Here is a 16,238-nt window from a genome sequence, read left to right as displayed (position 1 = left end):
AGAGCCGATCTCTGCGATCTACGAAATCAGCTCAGCGAATGATGAGGTGGAACATCCGTTTAGACCTAAATACAGTTCTCTCCCCGCAAAAGATCCCAAGCGGTTTTAAAGGTACACGGTCGTAACCAGTGGCAAGCGTGCGAACCATACTTACCTGTCATAATTCGTCGTCGTAAGCTGTGCAATGATGAAACTTACCTTCTTTCTCCCTCTTCGCGTCCGCGCTAATGCCGAGAAAGCAAGCGTTAACTCTCAATAATAAGTTTACATGCAAGTTTACATTAAAAAAAAAACACGTAAACGAACCATGTTCACGTGGATCATAGCTTTATCGTCGGTTTAGGTTCCGCAAGAGACAGGTTCGACTAGCCTGATGTTGAAGAACTCTGCCTGTACGTATATAGGCATCCTACACATTTTCCTATCGGGCACTTCCATAAAGCTTCCGTTTATAACCAACCACAAACAAACAAAATGGGGTCAGCAACGAGCAGCGCAACTAAAGCGATAACGCGTGACAGACCTTGTTTCTTTTTTTTGTTGTTTTTAAAATTTAGGTCTGGGAACACAAATTTAAAAACACACAAGAAAAAAAAAAAAAAAAAAAAAAAACATCGAAGTTTGGTTTAGTGCTTGTGGAATACGTGCAGGGCAATCGAAGATAGACATCACAAATGCTCACCCCACTGTCTCTAAGAAAAACAAAAATGAAGGTGTTATTAGCGCAACTTTTTGCCGTCGTATGGCACTAAAAAAGGGAGCCCGCGGTACTCCGTGCCAACGCTCCCAACGACGGCCACAAGTTCACCATCTTTGCCGCTTTGAGCAGGTCGGTGATCATGTAACGACGACGTCATTCGCAGGCCTCGTCTTCTATATAGGTGGCACAGGCTTCGCCCGCTTGATAACGTACAATTATTATCTAGTTATTCTTCTTTACCATCACGCCTGCGGCGGTTGCGATCAAAAATGGACGTGGTTCGTTCGCACGAGTAATGGCGTCTGTGCTCCGTCATCCCCAGTCCGGTGCAGCCAGCAAGCGGGTGGTGAAACAGTACCACTTCACGGCGTGGCCCGACCACGGAGTTCCGGCACATCCGCTCTCGCTCATCGAGATGGTCGAGCTGGCCAAGGCCCACGCCCCTTCCAGCCGGGCACCGCTGCTGCTACACTGCAGGTGCCGCCCTTTTAGCCCTCAAAGAAAAAACAAAAAAACTTTAAAGTTACGGCGTGGGAAAGATTACGATCAACTTCTAACGTAAATAATTTAATAACTTTAAACTGGGCCAGAAGGAGGAGAAGAAAATTACAGTCTAGAAAATTACACATTAAAGAAAAAGTGAGAGACCACGTCTCTAACTCAGCTGATAATGAAATCATTAGCTGTATTAAACACAATGTTTGTCGCCGTTTATTTTATACCCTCGTCAAAACCTTTTCCCCCTCCTTTTGCCCCAGTCTCGGGTTAAATTTATCCTGGAAACCTCCATCGGCTCGCCCGCGCACTGACTGCATTTTTTTTTTAATTTTCAGCACGTCTTGTAGAGGCCTTCTGAGCATGCGCTGTTGATCTGTTGTGCGATAAATCAGACGCTGCGCGTGCGTCCATGGCTCAATGAATCAGCATTTTTCCCCCGGTTGATAAGCGATGCAAAGGCAGCAACCACGCGAAAGAGTTTTCCGCGGGCCTTCCATACAAAATGTCGGGCATTCGTTTTTACGTAGGTTGTTGGTACATCAGCAAACCGGGAATTAAAACCGGTGTCCATAGCATCAATAGACCTGTGTGCAACTCTTGGGATCATCTGTAAGAGGAGTAAATTACGCGTAGGTTATCCGAGGGCAGAGACGCATTCCCTTCTTTAATAAATCAACCGCAAATTTAGGTGTATCGAAACTGTTGGATAATTTCGAGAATTACTTTTGCTTAAAATGCCCTCTCCCCCCCTCCCCCACCTTTTTTTTTTTTTTCAGCGGAGCTTTTAAGGGCTGGTTTCCCCAGGATAATGTCCGTGCATCAAAAAAGTTTTGACACAACACTCTGGACAGCTACCGCCATCTATGAGCGACGGCGGCAACGGAGTTGTCCGGTTGTCGCCGTCTCTGATAGATGGCGTTAGCTGTCCAAAGTGTTGTGTTTGCCGGTTGTCTGCTTGCCGCCGTCGCTCATAGATCGCGGCAACCTTTGCAGCGTTTCCACCCTTGCTTGCCGACTTGCGGACGGCCATTATTTGATTGCCACCATAGTACAGCTTCGCTGGTCTTCCTTCTTCACCTGAGTGGAAAGCCTGAAAGTTTTCGTTGTGCGGCGTTTTGCAGCGCCGGCGTGGGACGCACGGGAACCATCGTGCTTCTGGAGTCGGCTCTCGAGATGGCAAGAGCGGAGAAACGGGTGGACGTCATGGGCCTCCTCTATAAACTTCGCCAGCAGAGAGTCAACCTCGTAGAAACCTTGGTAACTTTTTTGTTTCTTTTGTTTTTTTCTAAAAAAGCCTTGGAGTCTATCAACTTCCACAGATGAGCATCTTGAACTGTCATGCTTATGTTCAAAACTGAGATGAACAAAGCGGCATAGGAATAGATATACTAACCAAAAACATTCGTCTACATGAGAGTTAGATATTGACGGTAACCTTTTGTATTCCATTAGCCCTCGCTTTGAGTGAACACTGAACAGGAACATTCGCATTGCGGTATTACTCTGCGACAAGTGGTAACCTTTAGAAATCGTGCTTTTTTTAATTGTTCTTCGGGTCAAATCCCAAGTTTGTTATTTGTCTACAATGACAGAGAGCTTAACTCTTGAATAATGGCTGGCGACGAGCATTGTAAAGGAGAAGGCCGTCCAGCCTTTCTACTACGAACGGCGGGCTTGCGTCACCGCTTAGATGACATTCCCATGACTTGCCCATTTCTCGTGCTTCGCAGGAGCAGTACGAGTTCGTTCACGAGGCTCTTTTGGAGCGACTGTTCGGGGAACCAACGCGGCAGCCACAGGACAAGCTGGTCCTCTACTTCAACAGAATTCGCCAGGAAAAACCGGATTGCAAGCACAGTGATCTCGAGCTCCAGTACGAGGTCTGTGGAAGGATTCAAACTTGCTCCGTGACTATTAACCGTCGTCGATGCATTGGGTCTAATGGCGAATTTCACTGGTCGTTTTGGAGCGCGCCAGGGTCGACTTTTCTGGAGCGAGCCTACTTCACTGGGCGATCGGGATCCAGACTGACGTGTTCCACTGGTTGCTTAGGATTAGCTCCCGCTCCAGATCTCGATCTGGATCCGAGAAACGTCGCTCCGACGATTTCGGGGGATTCAACCGGAAGCCAGCCGGGCCAGCCCTCAGCGCACACACGTGACTTCCTTTCTCGTGGGTCCTCTCGCCTGATCTCGCCCATCTTGCCTCAGAAGAATTCGTAATGGCCGCCTGCTTACCCCTTGGCTCGACAGCCGGTTCGTATTCGAAGAAGGAGAAGGTTTTGCCTCGCTAAGGGCATTCTGGCAATCTTTGCTAGAAGCTCCTAGGCCATTCCTGCCGCTCGTGCGTCGGACATGTGTTGGCGCCGCGATTGGGAAAACGTCTTCGAAAGGACCGCGGCGACCGCGGAAAGGGGATTCCCGGGCAGGTGAATGACGGGAAGGCATCCGCCGATCCCGGAGCAGTGGTCATGTTCCACAGGGGATCCGTAGGCGGCGCGACCCCGTTCGGATCGTGTGCTCCATTCCGGATCTGGTCAACTGATCCCGGCGCGCTCCAAAACACCCAGTGGAATTCGCCATAAGACTTGGAGATACAATTCAAGTGCTACTACTCAGCAGCAACCGAACTACGAAGTACTGAGACATGTGATTCAGAAGAGTCGAGACAGTATTTCAAAGTAGTTCACGCTGTTTACTTAGCCCACAATTCCTGCAGCGTTGTTTTACCAATCTTACTGTTTCAGATCTGTCCTTTGAACTATCTCCATTCGACAGCTCTGAGTTCTCTTCGCTTTCGTCCCGGCCCACTTTTGCACCAGCCTCATTTTTCCCACTTTTTCCGCGATCTTTGATTATATTTTTTTGAATGCAATGGCGAAACCAAAGTATGCTCCTTTTTCAAACTACAGTCATTACGACAACTGCAGTCACAGCTTCATGTATTTACCCCGCGTTGACTTCGAGCCACATGGCAAACATTGGGTGTCTAAACACCGCAATTACGATTACGTTTGAGCTCGAATGTCTGGGTAACACAGAGGCAATGACGTGCCCCGCTTTAACCTTAGCAGCGAACCGTTCAAGAAACGTTGCTTTTACGTTTTCGAACTCCCCTGTGACACCTAGGTGTATGACCGTCAAGTGCAATAAACGCTATGGTTAATAAAAAAAAAAAAAACATTACCAACTCAGTTTGACGTTTCTTATGTGCAAATAAAAAAACAACGACTCTGTAACTGAAGTGACTGGTATTTCGCTTATTATTCCAGAGGCTGAAGAAGTTATCCCCGACTCTACCACAAGAGAAATGCAAGTTTGCTCTCACGAACGAGAACAGGCTGAAAAACAGGTCCATGGAAATCCTTCCCGGTGGGTCATTGGTAGCGATGCACTTTTTAAAGCCTATCCGGAGCGCTAGTTCGTCTGCTTCTTTTCCAGAGGTTCTGGTGACGTCATAATGCCGGTCTCTGACTGGCTCCGATTGAAGGATAGTGGGTAGACCTCCAAAGCAAGCTGCCTTGAGGACTACCCACCATCCTTCAATCAGAACCAATCAGAGCTCAGCGTTTTGACGTCAACGCAACCCCCGCAAACAAATAAAAATATTAAAAAAAAACTTTGCATGGGACAGTGGTAGTTGCTTAACGAACACTGTTTCTCACAGATGACGAAGGGAGACCTATCCTGGGAGCGGGGGCTTCTTCGGTCTACATCAACGCAGTCTACACAAGCGTAAGCGTAGACACTTTGCTTAGAAATGTTCGGCCTACTTTTTATTTGGAGAGAATAGCAAGTTTCTCGTCTGTTTTAGGTTGTTTCGATTTGCTTGTTTCACTTTTCAGCAAGCAGAACTTGGAAAGAACAAACATTAAACAAACGTCGACCTACGTTTTGCCTGGTTTAATTCCTCGAGATGTATGGAAGCGAAGACTAGAAACCCGAGCTCACAGCTTTGACAGCAGTCACTCCTTCTACACGTGTGAAAAGGGGATGATTGGAAGGCCGAGAGCTTAGCCTGAGTGCATGACTCTAGCAGACTACTCGACACTTGGGGAAAGGGTGATACGATAAAATGAGATGAGGAAGGGGATAGGAGATGATGATGAGTTGATCAATGAGGAAGGAAAATGATGAGAGTATCAAAGGTTAGTTTTCTTACACCTTAGAGCGTCAGTGCAAGTCTTGCGTCTCACAAAAAGATGATCGAGGCATTTGTTGCTGTAACGAAGCTTTCAAGAGAGTTCCAACCACCGATTCCAGTAATTTTTTCAACAGTAAACGGACTATCATCCAGGCTTGAGAGAGCCGTCTCAAGTGTCCGTTCCTCGGTGTTGTGAAGGGGGCATATAATAAGAATGTGAGTTGGTGGTTTCCGGAGAGTGGCACGTTAGACAGTTCGGACTTGATGCTTTCGTGATCTTGTGTAGATACTTCTTCGTGAAATATACTCCAAGACGTAATATATGAATCGTAGTTCTTTCTACGCGAGAGTCCATACAGGCGAGGCGCGTCCTTTGTCGAAGAGTTCGCGCTTGCATCTTTCATTCCGGTACCTCTCCAGGGAAAACACAACCTAGCGCTTCTCAACATAGTCATCCAGAGGCTCATTTTGTTTGACAATAATTGATTAAAAATACACTCCCGCAAAATTTTGCTGGAGGTACCCGTTTCACAATTATGGCTGTACGGGTTATTTCGACAATGGCCAGCTCGCTGCTTCTAGCGCGTAAAGATTGTTCTTTGGCATACTATTTTTATTTCTGCGAATATGATGTCCGAAAAACGGGGCGCTCATGTCGCACCTAAGCTATGTGTACATGCACTCTTTACTCGCTAAAATGTATTTTACTTCCTTTTCAAGGCTGACCAGCGAATAGCCTTTTTTTGCCCATGTCTTGTACCGAATTTTCATTGACAGAAATGTTCCTTTTTTAATTTTCTGTCTTACTAGATTGGCCCATAAAGACATTGATAGTGAAATTGTCCTACCAAATGGCTTCTTTACCAAGGCGCTCTAACTGTACCCCATCCTGTGTGTTGTACCCGAGTGGTGGTCTGGCCTGTATATCTCGCCAGATATGTAACGTAAACGATACGCTAACCTGAAAACGGTTATGACTCGGTTATTCGAATGCCGATAAATTACCGCAGTCTGCAGAAATATGTTTGTCGAACGTTTTTGTACGTCTCCTGACCTTATACCGCCGCGTGCCTACTTCAGGGCTTCGCCAACCGCAAGACGTACATCGCGACCCAGTACCCTCTCATCATCACCGTGGAAGACTTCTGGCAGCTGGTGTATGACTCCGGGTCGCAGACCATCGTCTTGCTCAACGACATTGACCCGAAGGACGAGGTGGGTCTGCTACGATGCCATTCTTCAGCATTCGCCTCTTCATCTTGATTTTCACGCAGCTGTATAGGTGTAGGAACTGAGGAGGAAAAGGAGGGGACATCAGAAAGCCGAGCTCTATACTCTGTTTCACCTTGTCTTGTACCGCAGGAAAGGCTACACGCGCGAGCTTTTTGCTCTATGGCCACGGTGTCTATGGCACACCTCGGCGGCACTAGGGTGCCTTCATGTGCGCTTTGCTTAGGGTGGTGGCATCTCGCCATTTTTTCTCACACGTTTATTTTTATTTTTTGTTCAGAAGCGCGTGAAAGAGCGTGGCCCTGCACGCGTTTGTGGCGTTGACTGTATTATGGCGACATTTTGTTTTCGTTGATTTCCTTGTATTTTACCCTTGAGCGCGTGCTGTCGGCATCGGGTACTACAAAGGGTGGCATCACCCTAAACAGAAGGACATTGAGGCACCCTAGGCGGCACAAGCTCTCGTGCACCAAGGGCAGCTGCCAACGCAATGAGCTCGCCCTTTTAGCCTTCGCTTCGGTAGCACATAAGGTGAAACAAAGTATAGGGAGTATTCACTGGACGCCATGTTTGTGGATGCTGTTTAGAGCGCATGCTCAGAACGAGCTCACATCAATAGGCTGCAATGACCGGCACTCTTGATGCTGCGGAACGCACGTTGCAAAATATTTGTGGAAGCTCGCCATCAGAACGCACTCAGCGTTCGCGCACACAGCTATGGCCGCCAGTGAATACTTCCTATAGACGCTTTGCAGCAGCTGTGCATGGGTGCCGCCATAAGTGACCTTTAGTTTTTGTTACCTTTTATTACAATTATTTCACTTGATTGTTAGCAGGGCAGGTTATTGCCCTTTTAGGTTCTGCTGTGTCCTCTTCCACAGCATTGACCTTTCTGGAGGATCGTCAACGCCCGCTTTGGTTGCTTGGCATCTGGGAAAGACAACTGAAGGTCATCAATGGCGGCTGTAATTTGGCGCGTGTGTAAAGCGTATATAGTTGGAATGATTTGGGGGTACATGCAAAGCTAGTTGTCTTTGTCTTCATTCGCTGTTCGAACCGGCTCGAATAGACCATTCCAAAAGCAAGAGATTATGACATGTAGGGTGCCTACATGTCTGTCTGTCTCAGGGTGAAGACATCCATTGTTGTCCGGATTGTGCCAGCGCGTGACGCTCTCGCGCACTCGGTGCGTGACTTGGGCGGTAAAATGGCGTCTATGCATCAGCCAAAGCTACGCGCTCGAGCTGAGCGACACCGGACTGCGCGCACTTAAAAATACATAAAAAAACGATTGGGAGGAAAAATGGCTGAGATGTCACCACTCAAGCAAAAGCGCGTGTGTGTATGAAGGCACTCTACTGACGGCTATGTTCCAAATCTTACCCGAGTAACCTGCCTCCTACGTCAGCGGGTAATACCACGTGACATCGCGAGTAAACGATCCGCGACTCGATTTTGGAACGGCCAGGATAATCACCTGGATACTACGCGGATTGGCTTCGTCTTGGGTGACGGCAAAAAGAAAACACAGCAGCGATGGCAGAAAATAGCAGACGATCCTTTTGATCATGGAGAAAGCACCCGAAGAACGGTAATGTTAATGACGACGCGGTGTTTTTTGAGGTGGATCCACCAGCTCCTTTTACTCACCTTCATTTTGAGCTGTATATTGAGATCAAAATTACTTACTCCTTACAGCTAGACATAAAAAAAAAGTGTTTTTATTAATCAGCGCGATCGCTGCAATTCTAGTCACGGTGCCCTAAACGCATATATTCCACGCATTGTAATTTGCACCGATTATGTTTTGCAGAAATATATTCCACACGGTGCAGCGGTACAGCGCGAGGGTGCTTTTTCCAGAATGATGTGAAACTCACGTTCGCTTTGACGGGAATGTGATTACAGTGAAATTTTCGAAGCCTTCACTGCTTTACAAACGTTATCCTCTCATTACACACACTCTGGAGGAAACAAAAATACTACATTATTATATACCGAGTTCAAATATTTTCGGCCTTGAACGTGAGAATACGGCATTCCCCCAACGCCGAGGACGAGGATGCGGAGAAGCTCCTGTTTACGCTCGCACTCAGGTAATAACAAGTACACCTTCCCGGGGAAGGTGGACGGTCTGGATGTAATGCAGTAAATTCCTGCGTTGACAACAGCAAATCGCAATAACCACACATGCTGCACTTAATTCTTTGTCATTTCGAACGTCCGCCACCAAAACCAATGATGCAAGCGAGAATTTGACGGCTGTCGGCGCAGAAAGCAGACGACGAACAGATCACGTGACGTATTTACTCGATTTGATCCGACTTTACCCCCCGATCGAGGAGGGTAGCGCGAGTAATTACTCCGGAGTAAACAACCCGCTTCTGGAACGCGAGTTCTGACATCATCGAGTAAGCTCGAGTAAGTTTTGGAACGCCACGGTACGAAACTTTTACTCCGGAGTCGGATCGAGTAAATTTTGGAACACAGCCGACATGTTCCACCTTCTAAATTTGCGTGTATAGCACGTGGTTTGCTTGTCTTCCGAAGCCACGAGTAGCGCGTGCGTGCTGGGCTGTGCAGATCGCACGCTGAGTTGTGTATTTGGGCACGCTGGAAGGCCCTATTGGTGACGTACGCGATCGAAAACGTCGCTGTGATCAATCTTCCACGATTCGACCAGTATAGTGACTATGACGTCAAGAAAGGATTTCTTTTCGAAGGAAATCAGAGGAATGGAAAAACTTCAATTTTGGCGGTGTTGGCAGCGTTGGTTTTAGAGCGCAATGATTTCAAGCTTCCACCATGCTCATTACAAACAACATGGAACTTGTTGTTCACAAAGTAATGACGTCACGAGAAGGAACCATGGGGGGGCGCCACCAAAACACCTCGCCGCTAATAGGGAGCATTCAGTGACGGCCGTAGCTATTTGCACGACTGCTGAGCGCGTGCTGATGGCAAGCTTCACGGTTCTTTTGCAACAGGCATTCGAAACCACGAAGATCGCCGGTCTTAGCAGGCTATTAATGTGAGCTCGTTCTGAACATGCGCTCTAAACAGCACCCACAAATATGGCGCCCAGTGAATACTCCTTATAGAGAGTATTCACTGGCGGCCACATCCGTGTGCGCTGCTGCTGAGCGCGTGCTGGCGGCGAGCTTCCGCAGTCCTTCTGGAGCGTGCATTCAGCACCATCAAGGTTGCCGGTCTTAGCAGGCTATTAAAGTGAGCTTATTCTGAGCATGCTCTCTAAACATCGCCCTCAATTATGGCGTCCAGCGAATACCTCCGTTTTCGTTACCTCCGTCCCTGCATCCTTGTAACGTACATGTTCCTATTGTATATCGGTGTGATTTACGTCTTGCAGTTTACAGCGTCAATAAACTTTTCGTTAAACTTAATAGTGAACAGAAACAAAGGCAGCTAACTTTGCGCCTATTCACAAATCATTCCAACCAGAGCTCGGCGCTCTCACATATCCACGCGCCCTCGTCTTTTCTCTCCAATGATTTCCACCCATATTTCTATGCCGACACCACGTGGCGAATTCTGTTTGCAACTTTCAGAGATGGCGGTTCCCGCTGTGTGAAAATTGCACTCCCTATTTGCTGGATGATCGACTTCGCCATAAAGATGCCCTAATTTACACTTTGTCAGCATAAAAGTGTGAAGTAAGGTTCTAATATCACTCGTATATTTACAAAATTCGGATCATTCACGCCTCCCAGACCTACCCTCGTACTGCTAATCTACGTCGACCAGGTGGCAGTCCTTACGATAAGCCCCACTGGGTCCTCTTTAGGTTCTCAGAGTGGCGAATAGAATGACTCAAGCAAAAGGAAGAAGTTAACAAACACATCACTCACCCTCATTTGAACGTAGTTTAGTTTTATACCAACACTGGCGCTATCCGACAGGAAAATAAGCTAGAAGCGTAGATGACCAAGTGCTGGGCATCACTCCGACATCAAAATCTAGCCCGCATGCGAAGTTTGTTAAGCGTACGTTGAAGTGGCCTTTATTTTTAAATTGAATGCGACTTGATTTACCTAGAATATTGTACTTCATTGGCCAAAATGTACATTTACAATGAGGACATCTTACGTGATTTTGCGGAAGACCAACTTCCCGCTGTCTTAGGCCTGGTTCACACTCGAATCGGCGGGCGAATCTGCAAGAATTCGTCCGCCGTGCGTAGCGTCCACTGTGCATTGTCGCGGCCGATTCCGCTTCGGCGGCAGCGGATTAGCTGTAAGTGTGAACCAGGCCTTAGCATTCGTACATAAATCCGGGTTTGAAAGAAACATCACGTTCACGACGTTTTAACTTGAGCCTGAACGATGCTCAGTTCAGCTTTAGAGTTCTTTCTTACTTTCTTATTGTCCTAATTTTCTTGTTGCGCTTTGTCTGTATTTGTCCCAACATCCCTCCGTACGTGATGTGAATAAAACCTAGAGTTGATAGGTGTTTGAGCGCTTTGTGGCAAAACGAACACGCTTAACCTTTCGTTCGCTTTATTTTTCCGGTCTCATGGCCAACTTTCTGGGACATTCGACGGAATAAGAAGTCTTCTAGGAAATATCAAAATTCGAATTGCTCTGCGTTTTATAATACCCAGGCAGTTATAGTGTTGGGGTACACTACGATTATTTGTAAAGAAAAGCAAAAATTGCTAATTTTGTCATTGTGATCCATTGAATTCAAACAAAGAAAAAAAATAACTTGTAAAGTCGTCAAATAAAAACTATACGCGTCCAAAAGATTAATTACTGCTGTTTGATATTCTGTGACTGTCGTTTAAAGCAGTGGTTCTCAAATGGGGGTCCGCAAAGCCCAGACTTATCAGTGAAGCCCGCCAATGAAAGTTGTCTTTTCTTAGATTGAGAAGACACGTTCCGATTTCCGGGTGACTTTTCTCGTGTATTAGTCAATAAGAGAAGTTTACTTAACACTATCACTTTGTTACATTCATTTATGAAATTACTCATAATTAACCTATACTTTCCCTTCCCCTCACCACGAATGGGATCCTCCATCATCTCCACCGATCCTCAAAGGGTCCGCGAAACATCAGCGGTTGAGAACCACTGGTTTGAAACATTCCCGGGGAACATCGCGATGTGTGTTGTTGTTCAGTTAAAATTCGCATTTTAGTGCATGCGCTAAGACGATAATGTCAAAAGAAAGTGAGGGATGTTTGCGGTGCACTTTTTGTTCGTTGTCTCGGAACCATTTATGTCGATGATGTTTTGAATCTGCCGCGCGTCACCCTCAGCTTCGCCCAACTTGCCTTGAACCTTCTTCCTCGCTTCACCACCTCAATGCCGGTTCACATCGTTGTACTGGAATTTATATTAAAAAAGAGGCCATTTAAACGCAGGATAGAAGGCAAACTGAATGTATAGGTTCACATAAAGCGAAACGTTAGGTGGCCTTTCAAAATGGTGTATTGCATCTCTTGTTTTTGGAGGGCGAGGGGATCAACGCAGTGCAAAATGCAAACCTAGGATTTTCAAAGTGTGTCACGCACGTGTGTTAACTCAAACCGTATGCCGGTGGAGTTATTATGTATTCTGAAAACGCTAGAAATGGGAAGTTTCCGAAAATCTAAAATCTCACTTGGTCAGAGCAAGATGGCGCAGTGCAAACGTTAGAAGAGTGCTTGCACGCATTATTGGTAAAAAAATGTAGAAATAGAGGCGCGCAATTAAGGTTATAAACTTTTTTTGTTGTTGTTCCAATGCAGTCACTTCCCTTATTCTGGCCCCAAACTGGAAGCATGCACCATCGTCATTTACGCATCGATCACGTCTCGACTGACGTGGCCACGGGGGGAGTTCTCCTGCGCAAGTTCAAGCTCAAGAACACCGCCAAGGTAGGATATGTGAAGGAAGTAGAGTGACGAAGCCAGTGTGGCAACCGTATACAGCTGCAGTCTATGCTATATGCATTCGGCGGTGATTAGTGCACCTTCACTGCAAAGAACAACAACAACGAGCAAACAGCATATACAGTTAAACTAAAAACAAAATAAAAAAATCTAAAACAAAAAAACCCTAACTTTTTAAACAAGAAAAATTAGTAATAGCAGCTGAAAAATCTAGTTGAAGGTTTTGCGGCTCATAAAGCGACAAATGCCGTATTGCGTTAACGACATAAGTGTAGCGATTGGTAAATTGATGATAAACATAAATAGGGTATTTTGTTACGTTAATAAAAAAAAAAAAAGATTGAAAAAAAAATGTATAAAACAACAACAAATTTGCATCACGCCAAATTAAATTAGATGCCGACAAGCCGCCATCCGTTTCACACCTCAAGAAAAAGTACTTCTTAAAATGCAAAAACAAATTCATAAAAAAAAAAAAAAAATCTTGCGATAGTCGATGTTAGGTTAAGAGTACAGTGGAAGCTCCTCCCACTCCTTTCCACTTTGGCAGAGCAAACACTGGAGAGAAGTTGACCTCCTCTCCAGCGTTCTCTCCGCTAAAGCGGGAAGAGATGGGAGTAGTTTTCCCAAATTTCTTTAATCTGTAAGCCTGTAACCAACCATAGATCAGATTAGAGTACACACTGACCCACGTGCTTTTTCTGTATCAATACAATGGGGTCAGGTGATCGTTTTAGCAGAACGCTTTAACAAAAACTCGTTCAGTAATGGTAAGACCGAGTATGAACACGTCACACTAACTACTACTATCCACTACAACCATATCAGAACTACAAGAACTACACAGTGCTCATCGGGGTACTCACCTAAGCGAAAACAAATTTAATACCCGCCAATACCCTTTCGGAGTAAAATTTCCAAAACGTACCGATGTTGTGTTCGTGCTAACCGTTTCGCTCATGCCCGTGTCCCACTGGAGCAACAGACAGAAACAAACGACAGCGAGAAGCCTCAAACCAAAGTCTTTCGCGGTTTAGAGGCTTTGTAAAATAAAGGAAGCTATGCTCAAACACGAGCATCATGCACGCGAGGGTATCTTTAGCAGGTTTGCAATTGCTTGGGCTTGCTTCACGAACACCGAACGACTAAACGCCTGCCAAATGTACCATCGCGAGCATGCTTCAAGGGTTTGAGGCTTGTCGCTGTCTTTTGTTTGTGTCTGTCGCTCTAGTGGGACACGGGCATCAGTGTACACATACCTGTACACACCGACTCAGGCCAACACCACCTAGACAGAAGGCCTCCACATGCGTCATCATAGTCAGATCGATCGAGGCGAGAGATTGGGCACGAGTGCTGCGTCAGTGTTCGGCTGCGGCTCGTGGCCAATCAGCGCGTCGAAGGTCGGGCTCGGGTCCAATAGCCGACCGAGCGCGATCCGACTGTGATGACGTTTCATAGAAGAAGAGGAAACCATGCGGAGGCCCTCTGTCTAGGTGGTGTTGCTCAGGCTTGATGTTCTCCGTCGCTCACAGTCTCCCAAGTCCCGCATCGTGAAGCAGTTCCACCTGCAAGGTTGGCACAAGGGCGATGTGGCGCCCCCGTCCGTCGACCTTCTCCTCCGGCTCTTGGCCAAGGTGGAACGCTGGCAGAGGAAGTGCCCCGGAAACCCCACCATCGTCTCGTGCTTGTGAGTGTGCACCATCTTTGCTTACGCGGTCCAATGTATCCTGCTCGGGAATGCAAACCATCTTGTTCGAGAGTAGATCGCACCACCGTCTTGCTTCCGGGTACAATGGTAACCTGTTCGTGAATGCAGACCACATTTGAAACTATGAATTCGGAACCCCAAGCAGAAAGAAAAGATTGTTTGTAGGGAAAGGTTGAAGGGACGATGTCGTCTGTTCGTGTCGCTTTCCTACAAGTTTTCACCTTTTCTCTCTCCAGGTAAAATTCGGAGCTAACAGTAAATGTTTCTACGTTGATTAGAATGTTAACGTGTGATACGTAGTATACTGTGAGGAAAAGAAAGTCTGCTTCACTTGGACGTCTGTTTCTTTTCATCCAAAGAAAGGAGGAAAGCGTTTTTCGGCCCGATTAAATAAAATGTGCGTCGCAGAAATCTCAAATTCCGTGAGAACGTGACGTCAGTGGCTGGGATATTACGCGAAAGTTTGAGAAGGCGACGTTACCTGGATCAAAAGATAATTGGGAACTACCTCATTTCTTTGTGGGCCGAGTCTTGATAGTTTGTACCGGTTTTAAGATTGAGTCGAAACAGAATCTTACTGGAGTAAGCGCGGTCATCTATGCTCTTCTGACTCTCTACCAGGCGATCTTTCCCCCTATAGGATTAGCTACAAAAGTGCAGCTACAATAGAATAACATCCCTCCGATCGGCTAAGACGCGAAGCCTAATAAAAGAAACACACGTCCAGGTGAAGCACTCTTTATTTTCATTACAGTTTTCTACATATTCAATGTTAACATTCTAATCAGAGCAGAAATATTTTATTTTACATCAGACTTTTACATTAAGAAAGATAATCGCTAACCCGTAGCATGGCGCACGAATGAAAGCATCGACCCTTTAACTTTTTCCTACGAAAAATCTCTTCTTCCCGGAGTTCTGAACCCACCCCGTTGAAAAAAAAAAATTCATAGTTTTGTATATATATATTTTTCCACCGAATGGAATTAGTGAAATGAGCGATCTTATTGCAGCAACGGAGCCACCGCCAGCGGCCTATTCTGCGCTGCCTCCTTCTTGTCCGATCAACTGAAGACAGAGCGACAGGCGGATGTGCTCATGGCGGCCAGAACTGTCCGCCAGCACAGACCCACCTTCATTCCCAATGCAGTACGTCAAACATGTCGTGTTTTCCCAATTTTTGAGTTTTATGCGGGTAATGAGCCAAGAACCCCGGAACGTTAAGAAGGGACAGTACAACTACAAAAACCACATTAAGGGCCGGTTGCACCAACGCCGCTTACCTTAACCCAAAGCGGCACTTTCCTAAGCCGGCTTAGCGCCCTAAACCGAGCTCAGGTAAGCACGGGTTTCAATTCCGGTTGCACCAACGTTAAGCCGGCTTTACAGACGTGCCCCTAGCTAAACGCTGGATTTGCGTAGGGAATCTAGGGACAAACAGAGCGAACTAGGGAACGCTCAGAGGCACGAATACGATTGGTGGAGAGGAATCACGTGATGTAAACAAAACAAAAAAAAAAAAACTGCCGTAGTAGTCGTTGTTGGCGTCTGCTTTTCGCTGTATTTCTTCGGTGAGTAACAAATTAAAGGTCTCCAAATTCAATCATTTTTTCGCTTAACTTTCAATAACAGAAGTCAAAGCTTTAAATAAACACGAATGCTCTTTACATTTGTGATTGTGTGTTTAATATCGGTTGATAACAGGATATCTTGACAGTGGCAGTAGTTTTCGTGCTCACATTTTGAGGTGAAGGAGCCATCGGGGGCCCCAAATCTCACCGAACGCGAGGACACTCTACTCGCTACATCGCTGAAGACTAAGTAGGCAGGTAAGATGACTACTAAAATCAAGTCATGCCTGAGACCGATGAAGTTCAAAACAGTGACAAACTCGCCACGGCAGCTGCGAAAATGCCCGGAAATCGTCGAAGTCGTCGAGAGGTCAGGTCACGAGACCTTGCATCGACGGTACTCGTTGCTATCAGCAAGGTGACAGAACTGCATTGTACCGTCGTTGAACATCCGCTGCAGCCTCAAACAGACTTCAGTTTCACACCCTGTCG

At 46.4% G+C, this 16,238-nt stretch overlaps 1 protein-coding gene across 2 annotated transcripts in view; it reads left to right on the top strand.

Annotated features, from left to right (window-relative positions):
• The window catches only part of LOC8052985 (receptor-type tyrosine-protein phosphatase mu), a 77,364-nt gene that overhangs the window by 58,020 nt on the left and 3,106 nt on the right, over positions 1 to 16,238 (top strand). For both annotated transcript variants that reach the window (XM_042289389.1, XM_042289388.1), the window contains exons 9-17: positions 1,023 to 1,177; positions 2,320 to 2,455; positions 2,929 to 3,078; positions 4,470 to 4,569; positions 4,865 to 4,932; positions 6,422 to 6,556; positions 12,321 to 12,449; positions 14,000 to 14,154; positions 15,189 to 15,324. In XM_042289389.1, coding sequence (XP_042145323.1) covers positions 1,023 to 1,177; positions 2,320 to 2,455; positions 2,929 to 3,078; positions 4,470 to 4,569; positions 4,865 to 4,932; positions 6,422 to 6,556; positions 12,321 to 12,449; positions 14,000 to 14,154; positions 15,189 to 15,324 — 1,164 coding nt within the window. The remainder of the gene's footprint in view (positions 1 to 1,022; positions 1,178 to 2,319; positions 2,456 to 2,928; positions 3,079 to 4,469; positions 4,570 to 4,864; positions 4,933 to 6,421; positions 6,557 to 12,320; positions 12,450 to 13,999; positions 14,155 to 15,188; positions 15,325 to 16,238) is intronic.

This window comes from Ixodes scapularis, unplaced genomic scaffold (assembly GCF_016920785.2).
Source record: "Ixodes scapularis isolate PalLabHiFi unplaced genomic scaffold, ASM1692078v2 PGA_scaffold12__126_contigs__length_90152505, whole genome shotgun sequence".
NCBI classification, from domain to species: Eukaryota; Metazoa; Arthropoda; class Arachnida; order Ixodida; family Ixodidae; genus Ixodes; species Ixodes scapularis.
Note: the sequence above shows the minus strand (reverse complement) of the source record. Positions and strands in the feature narration are given on the sequence as shown.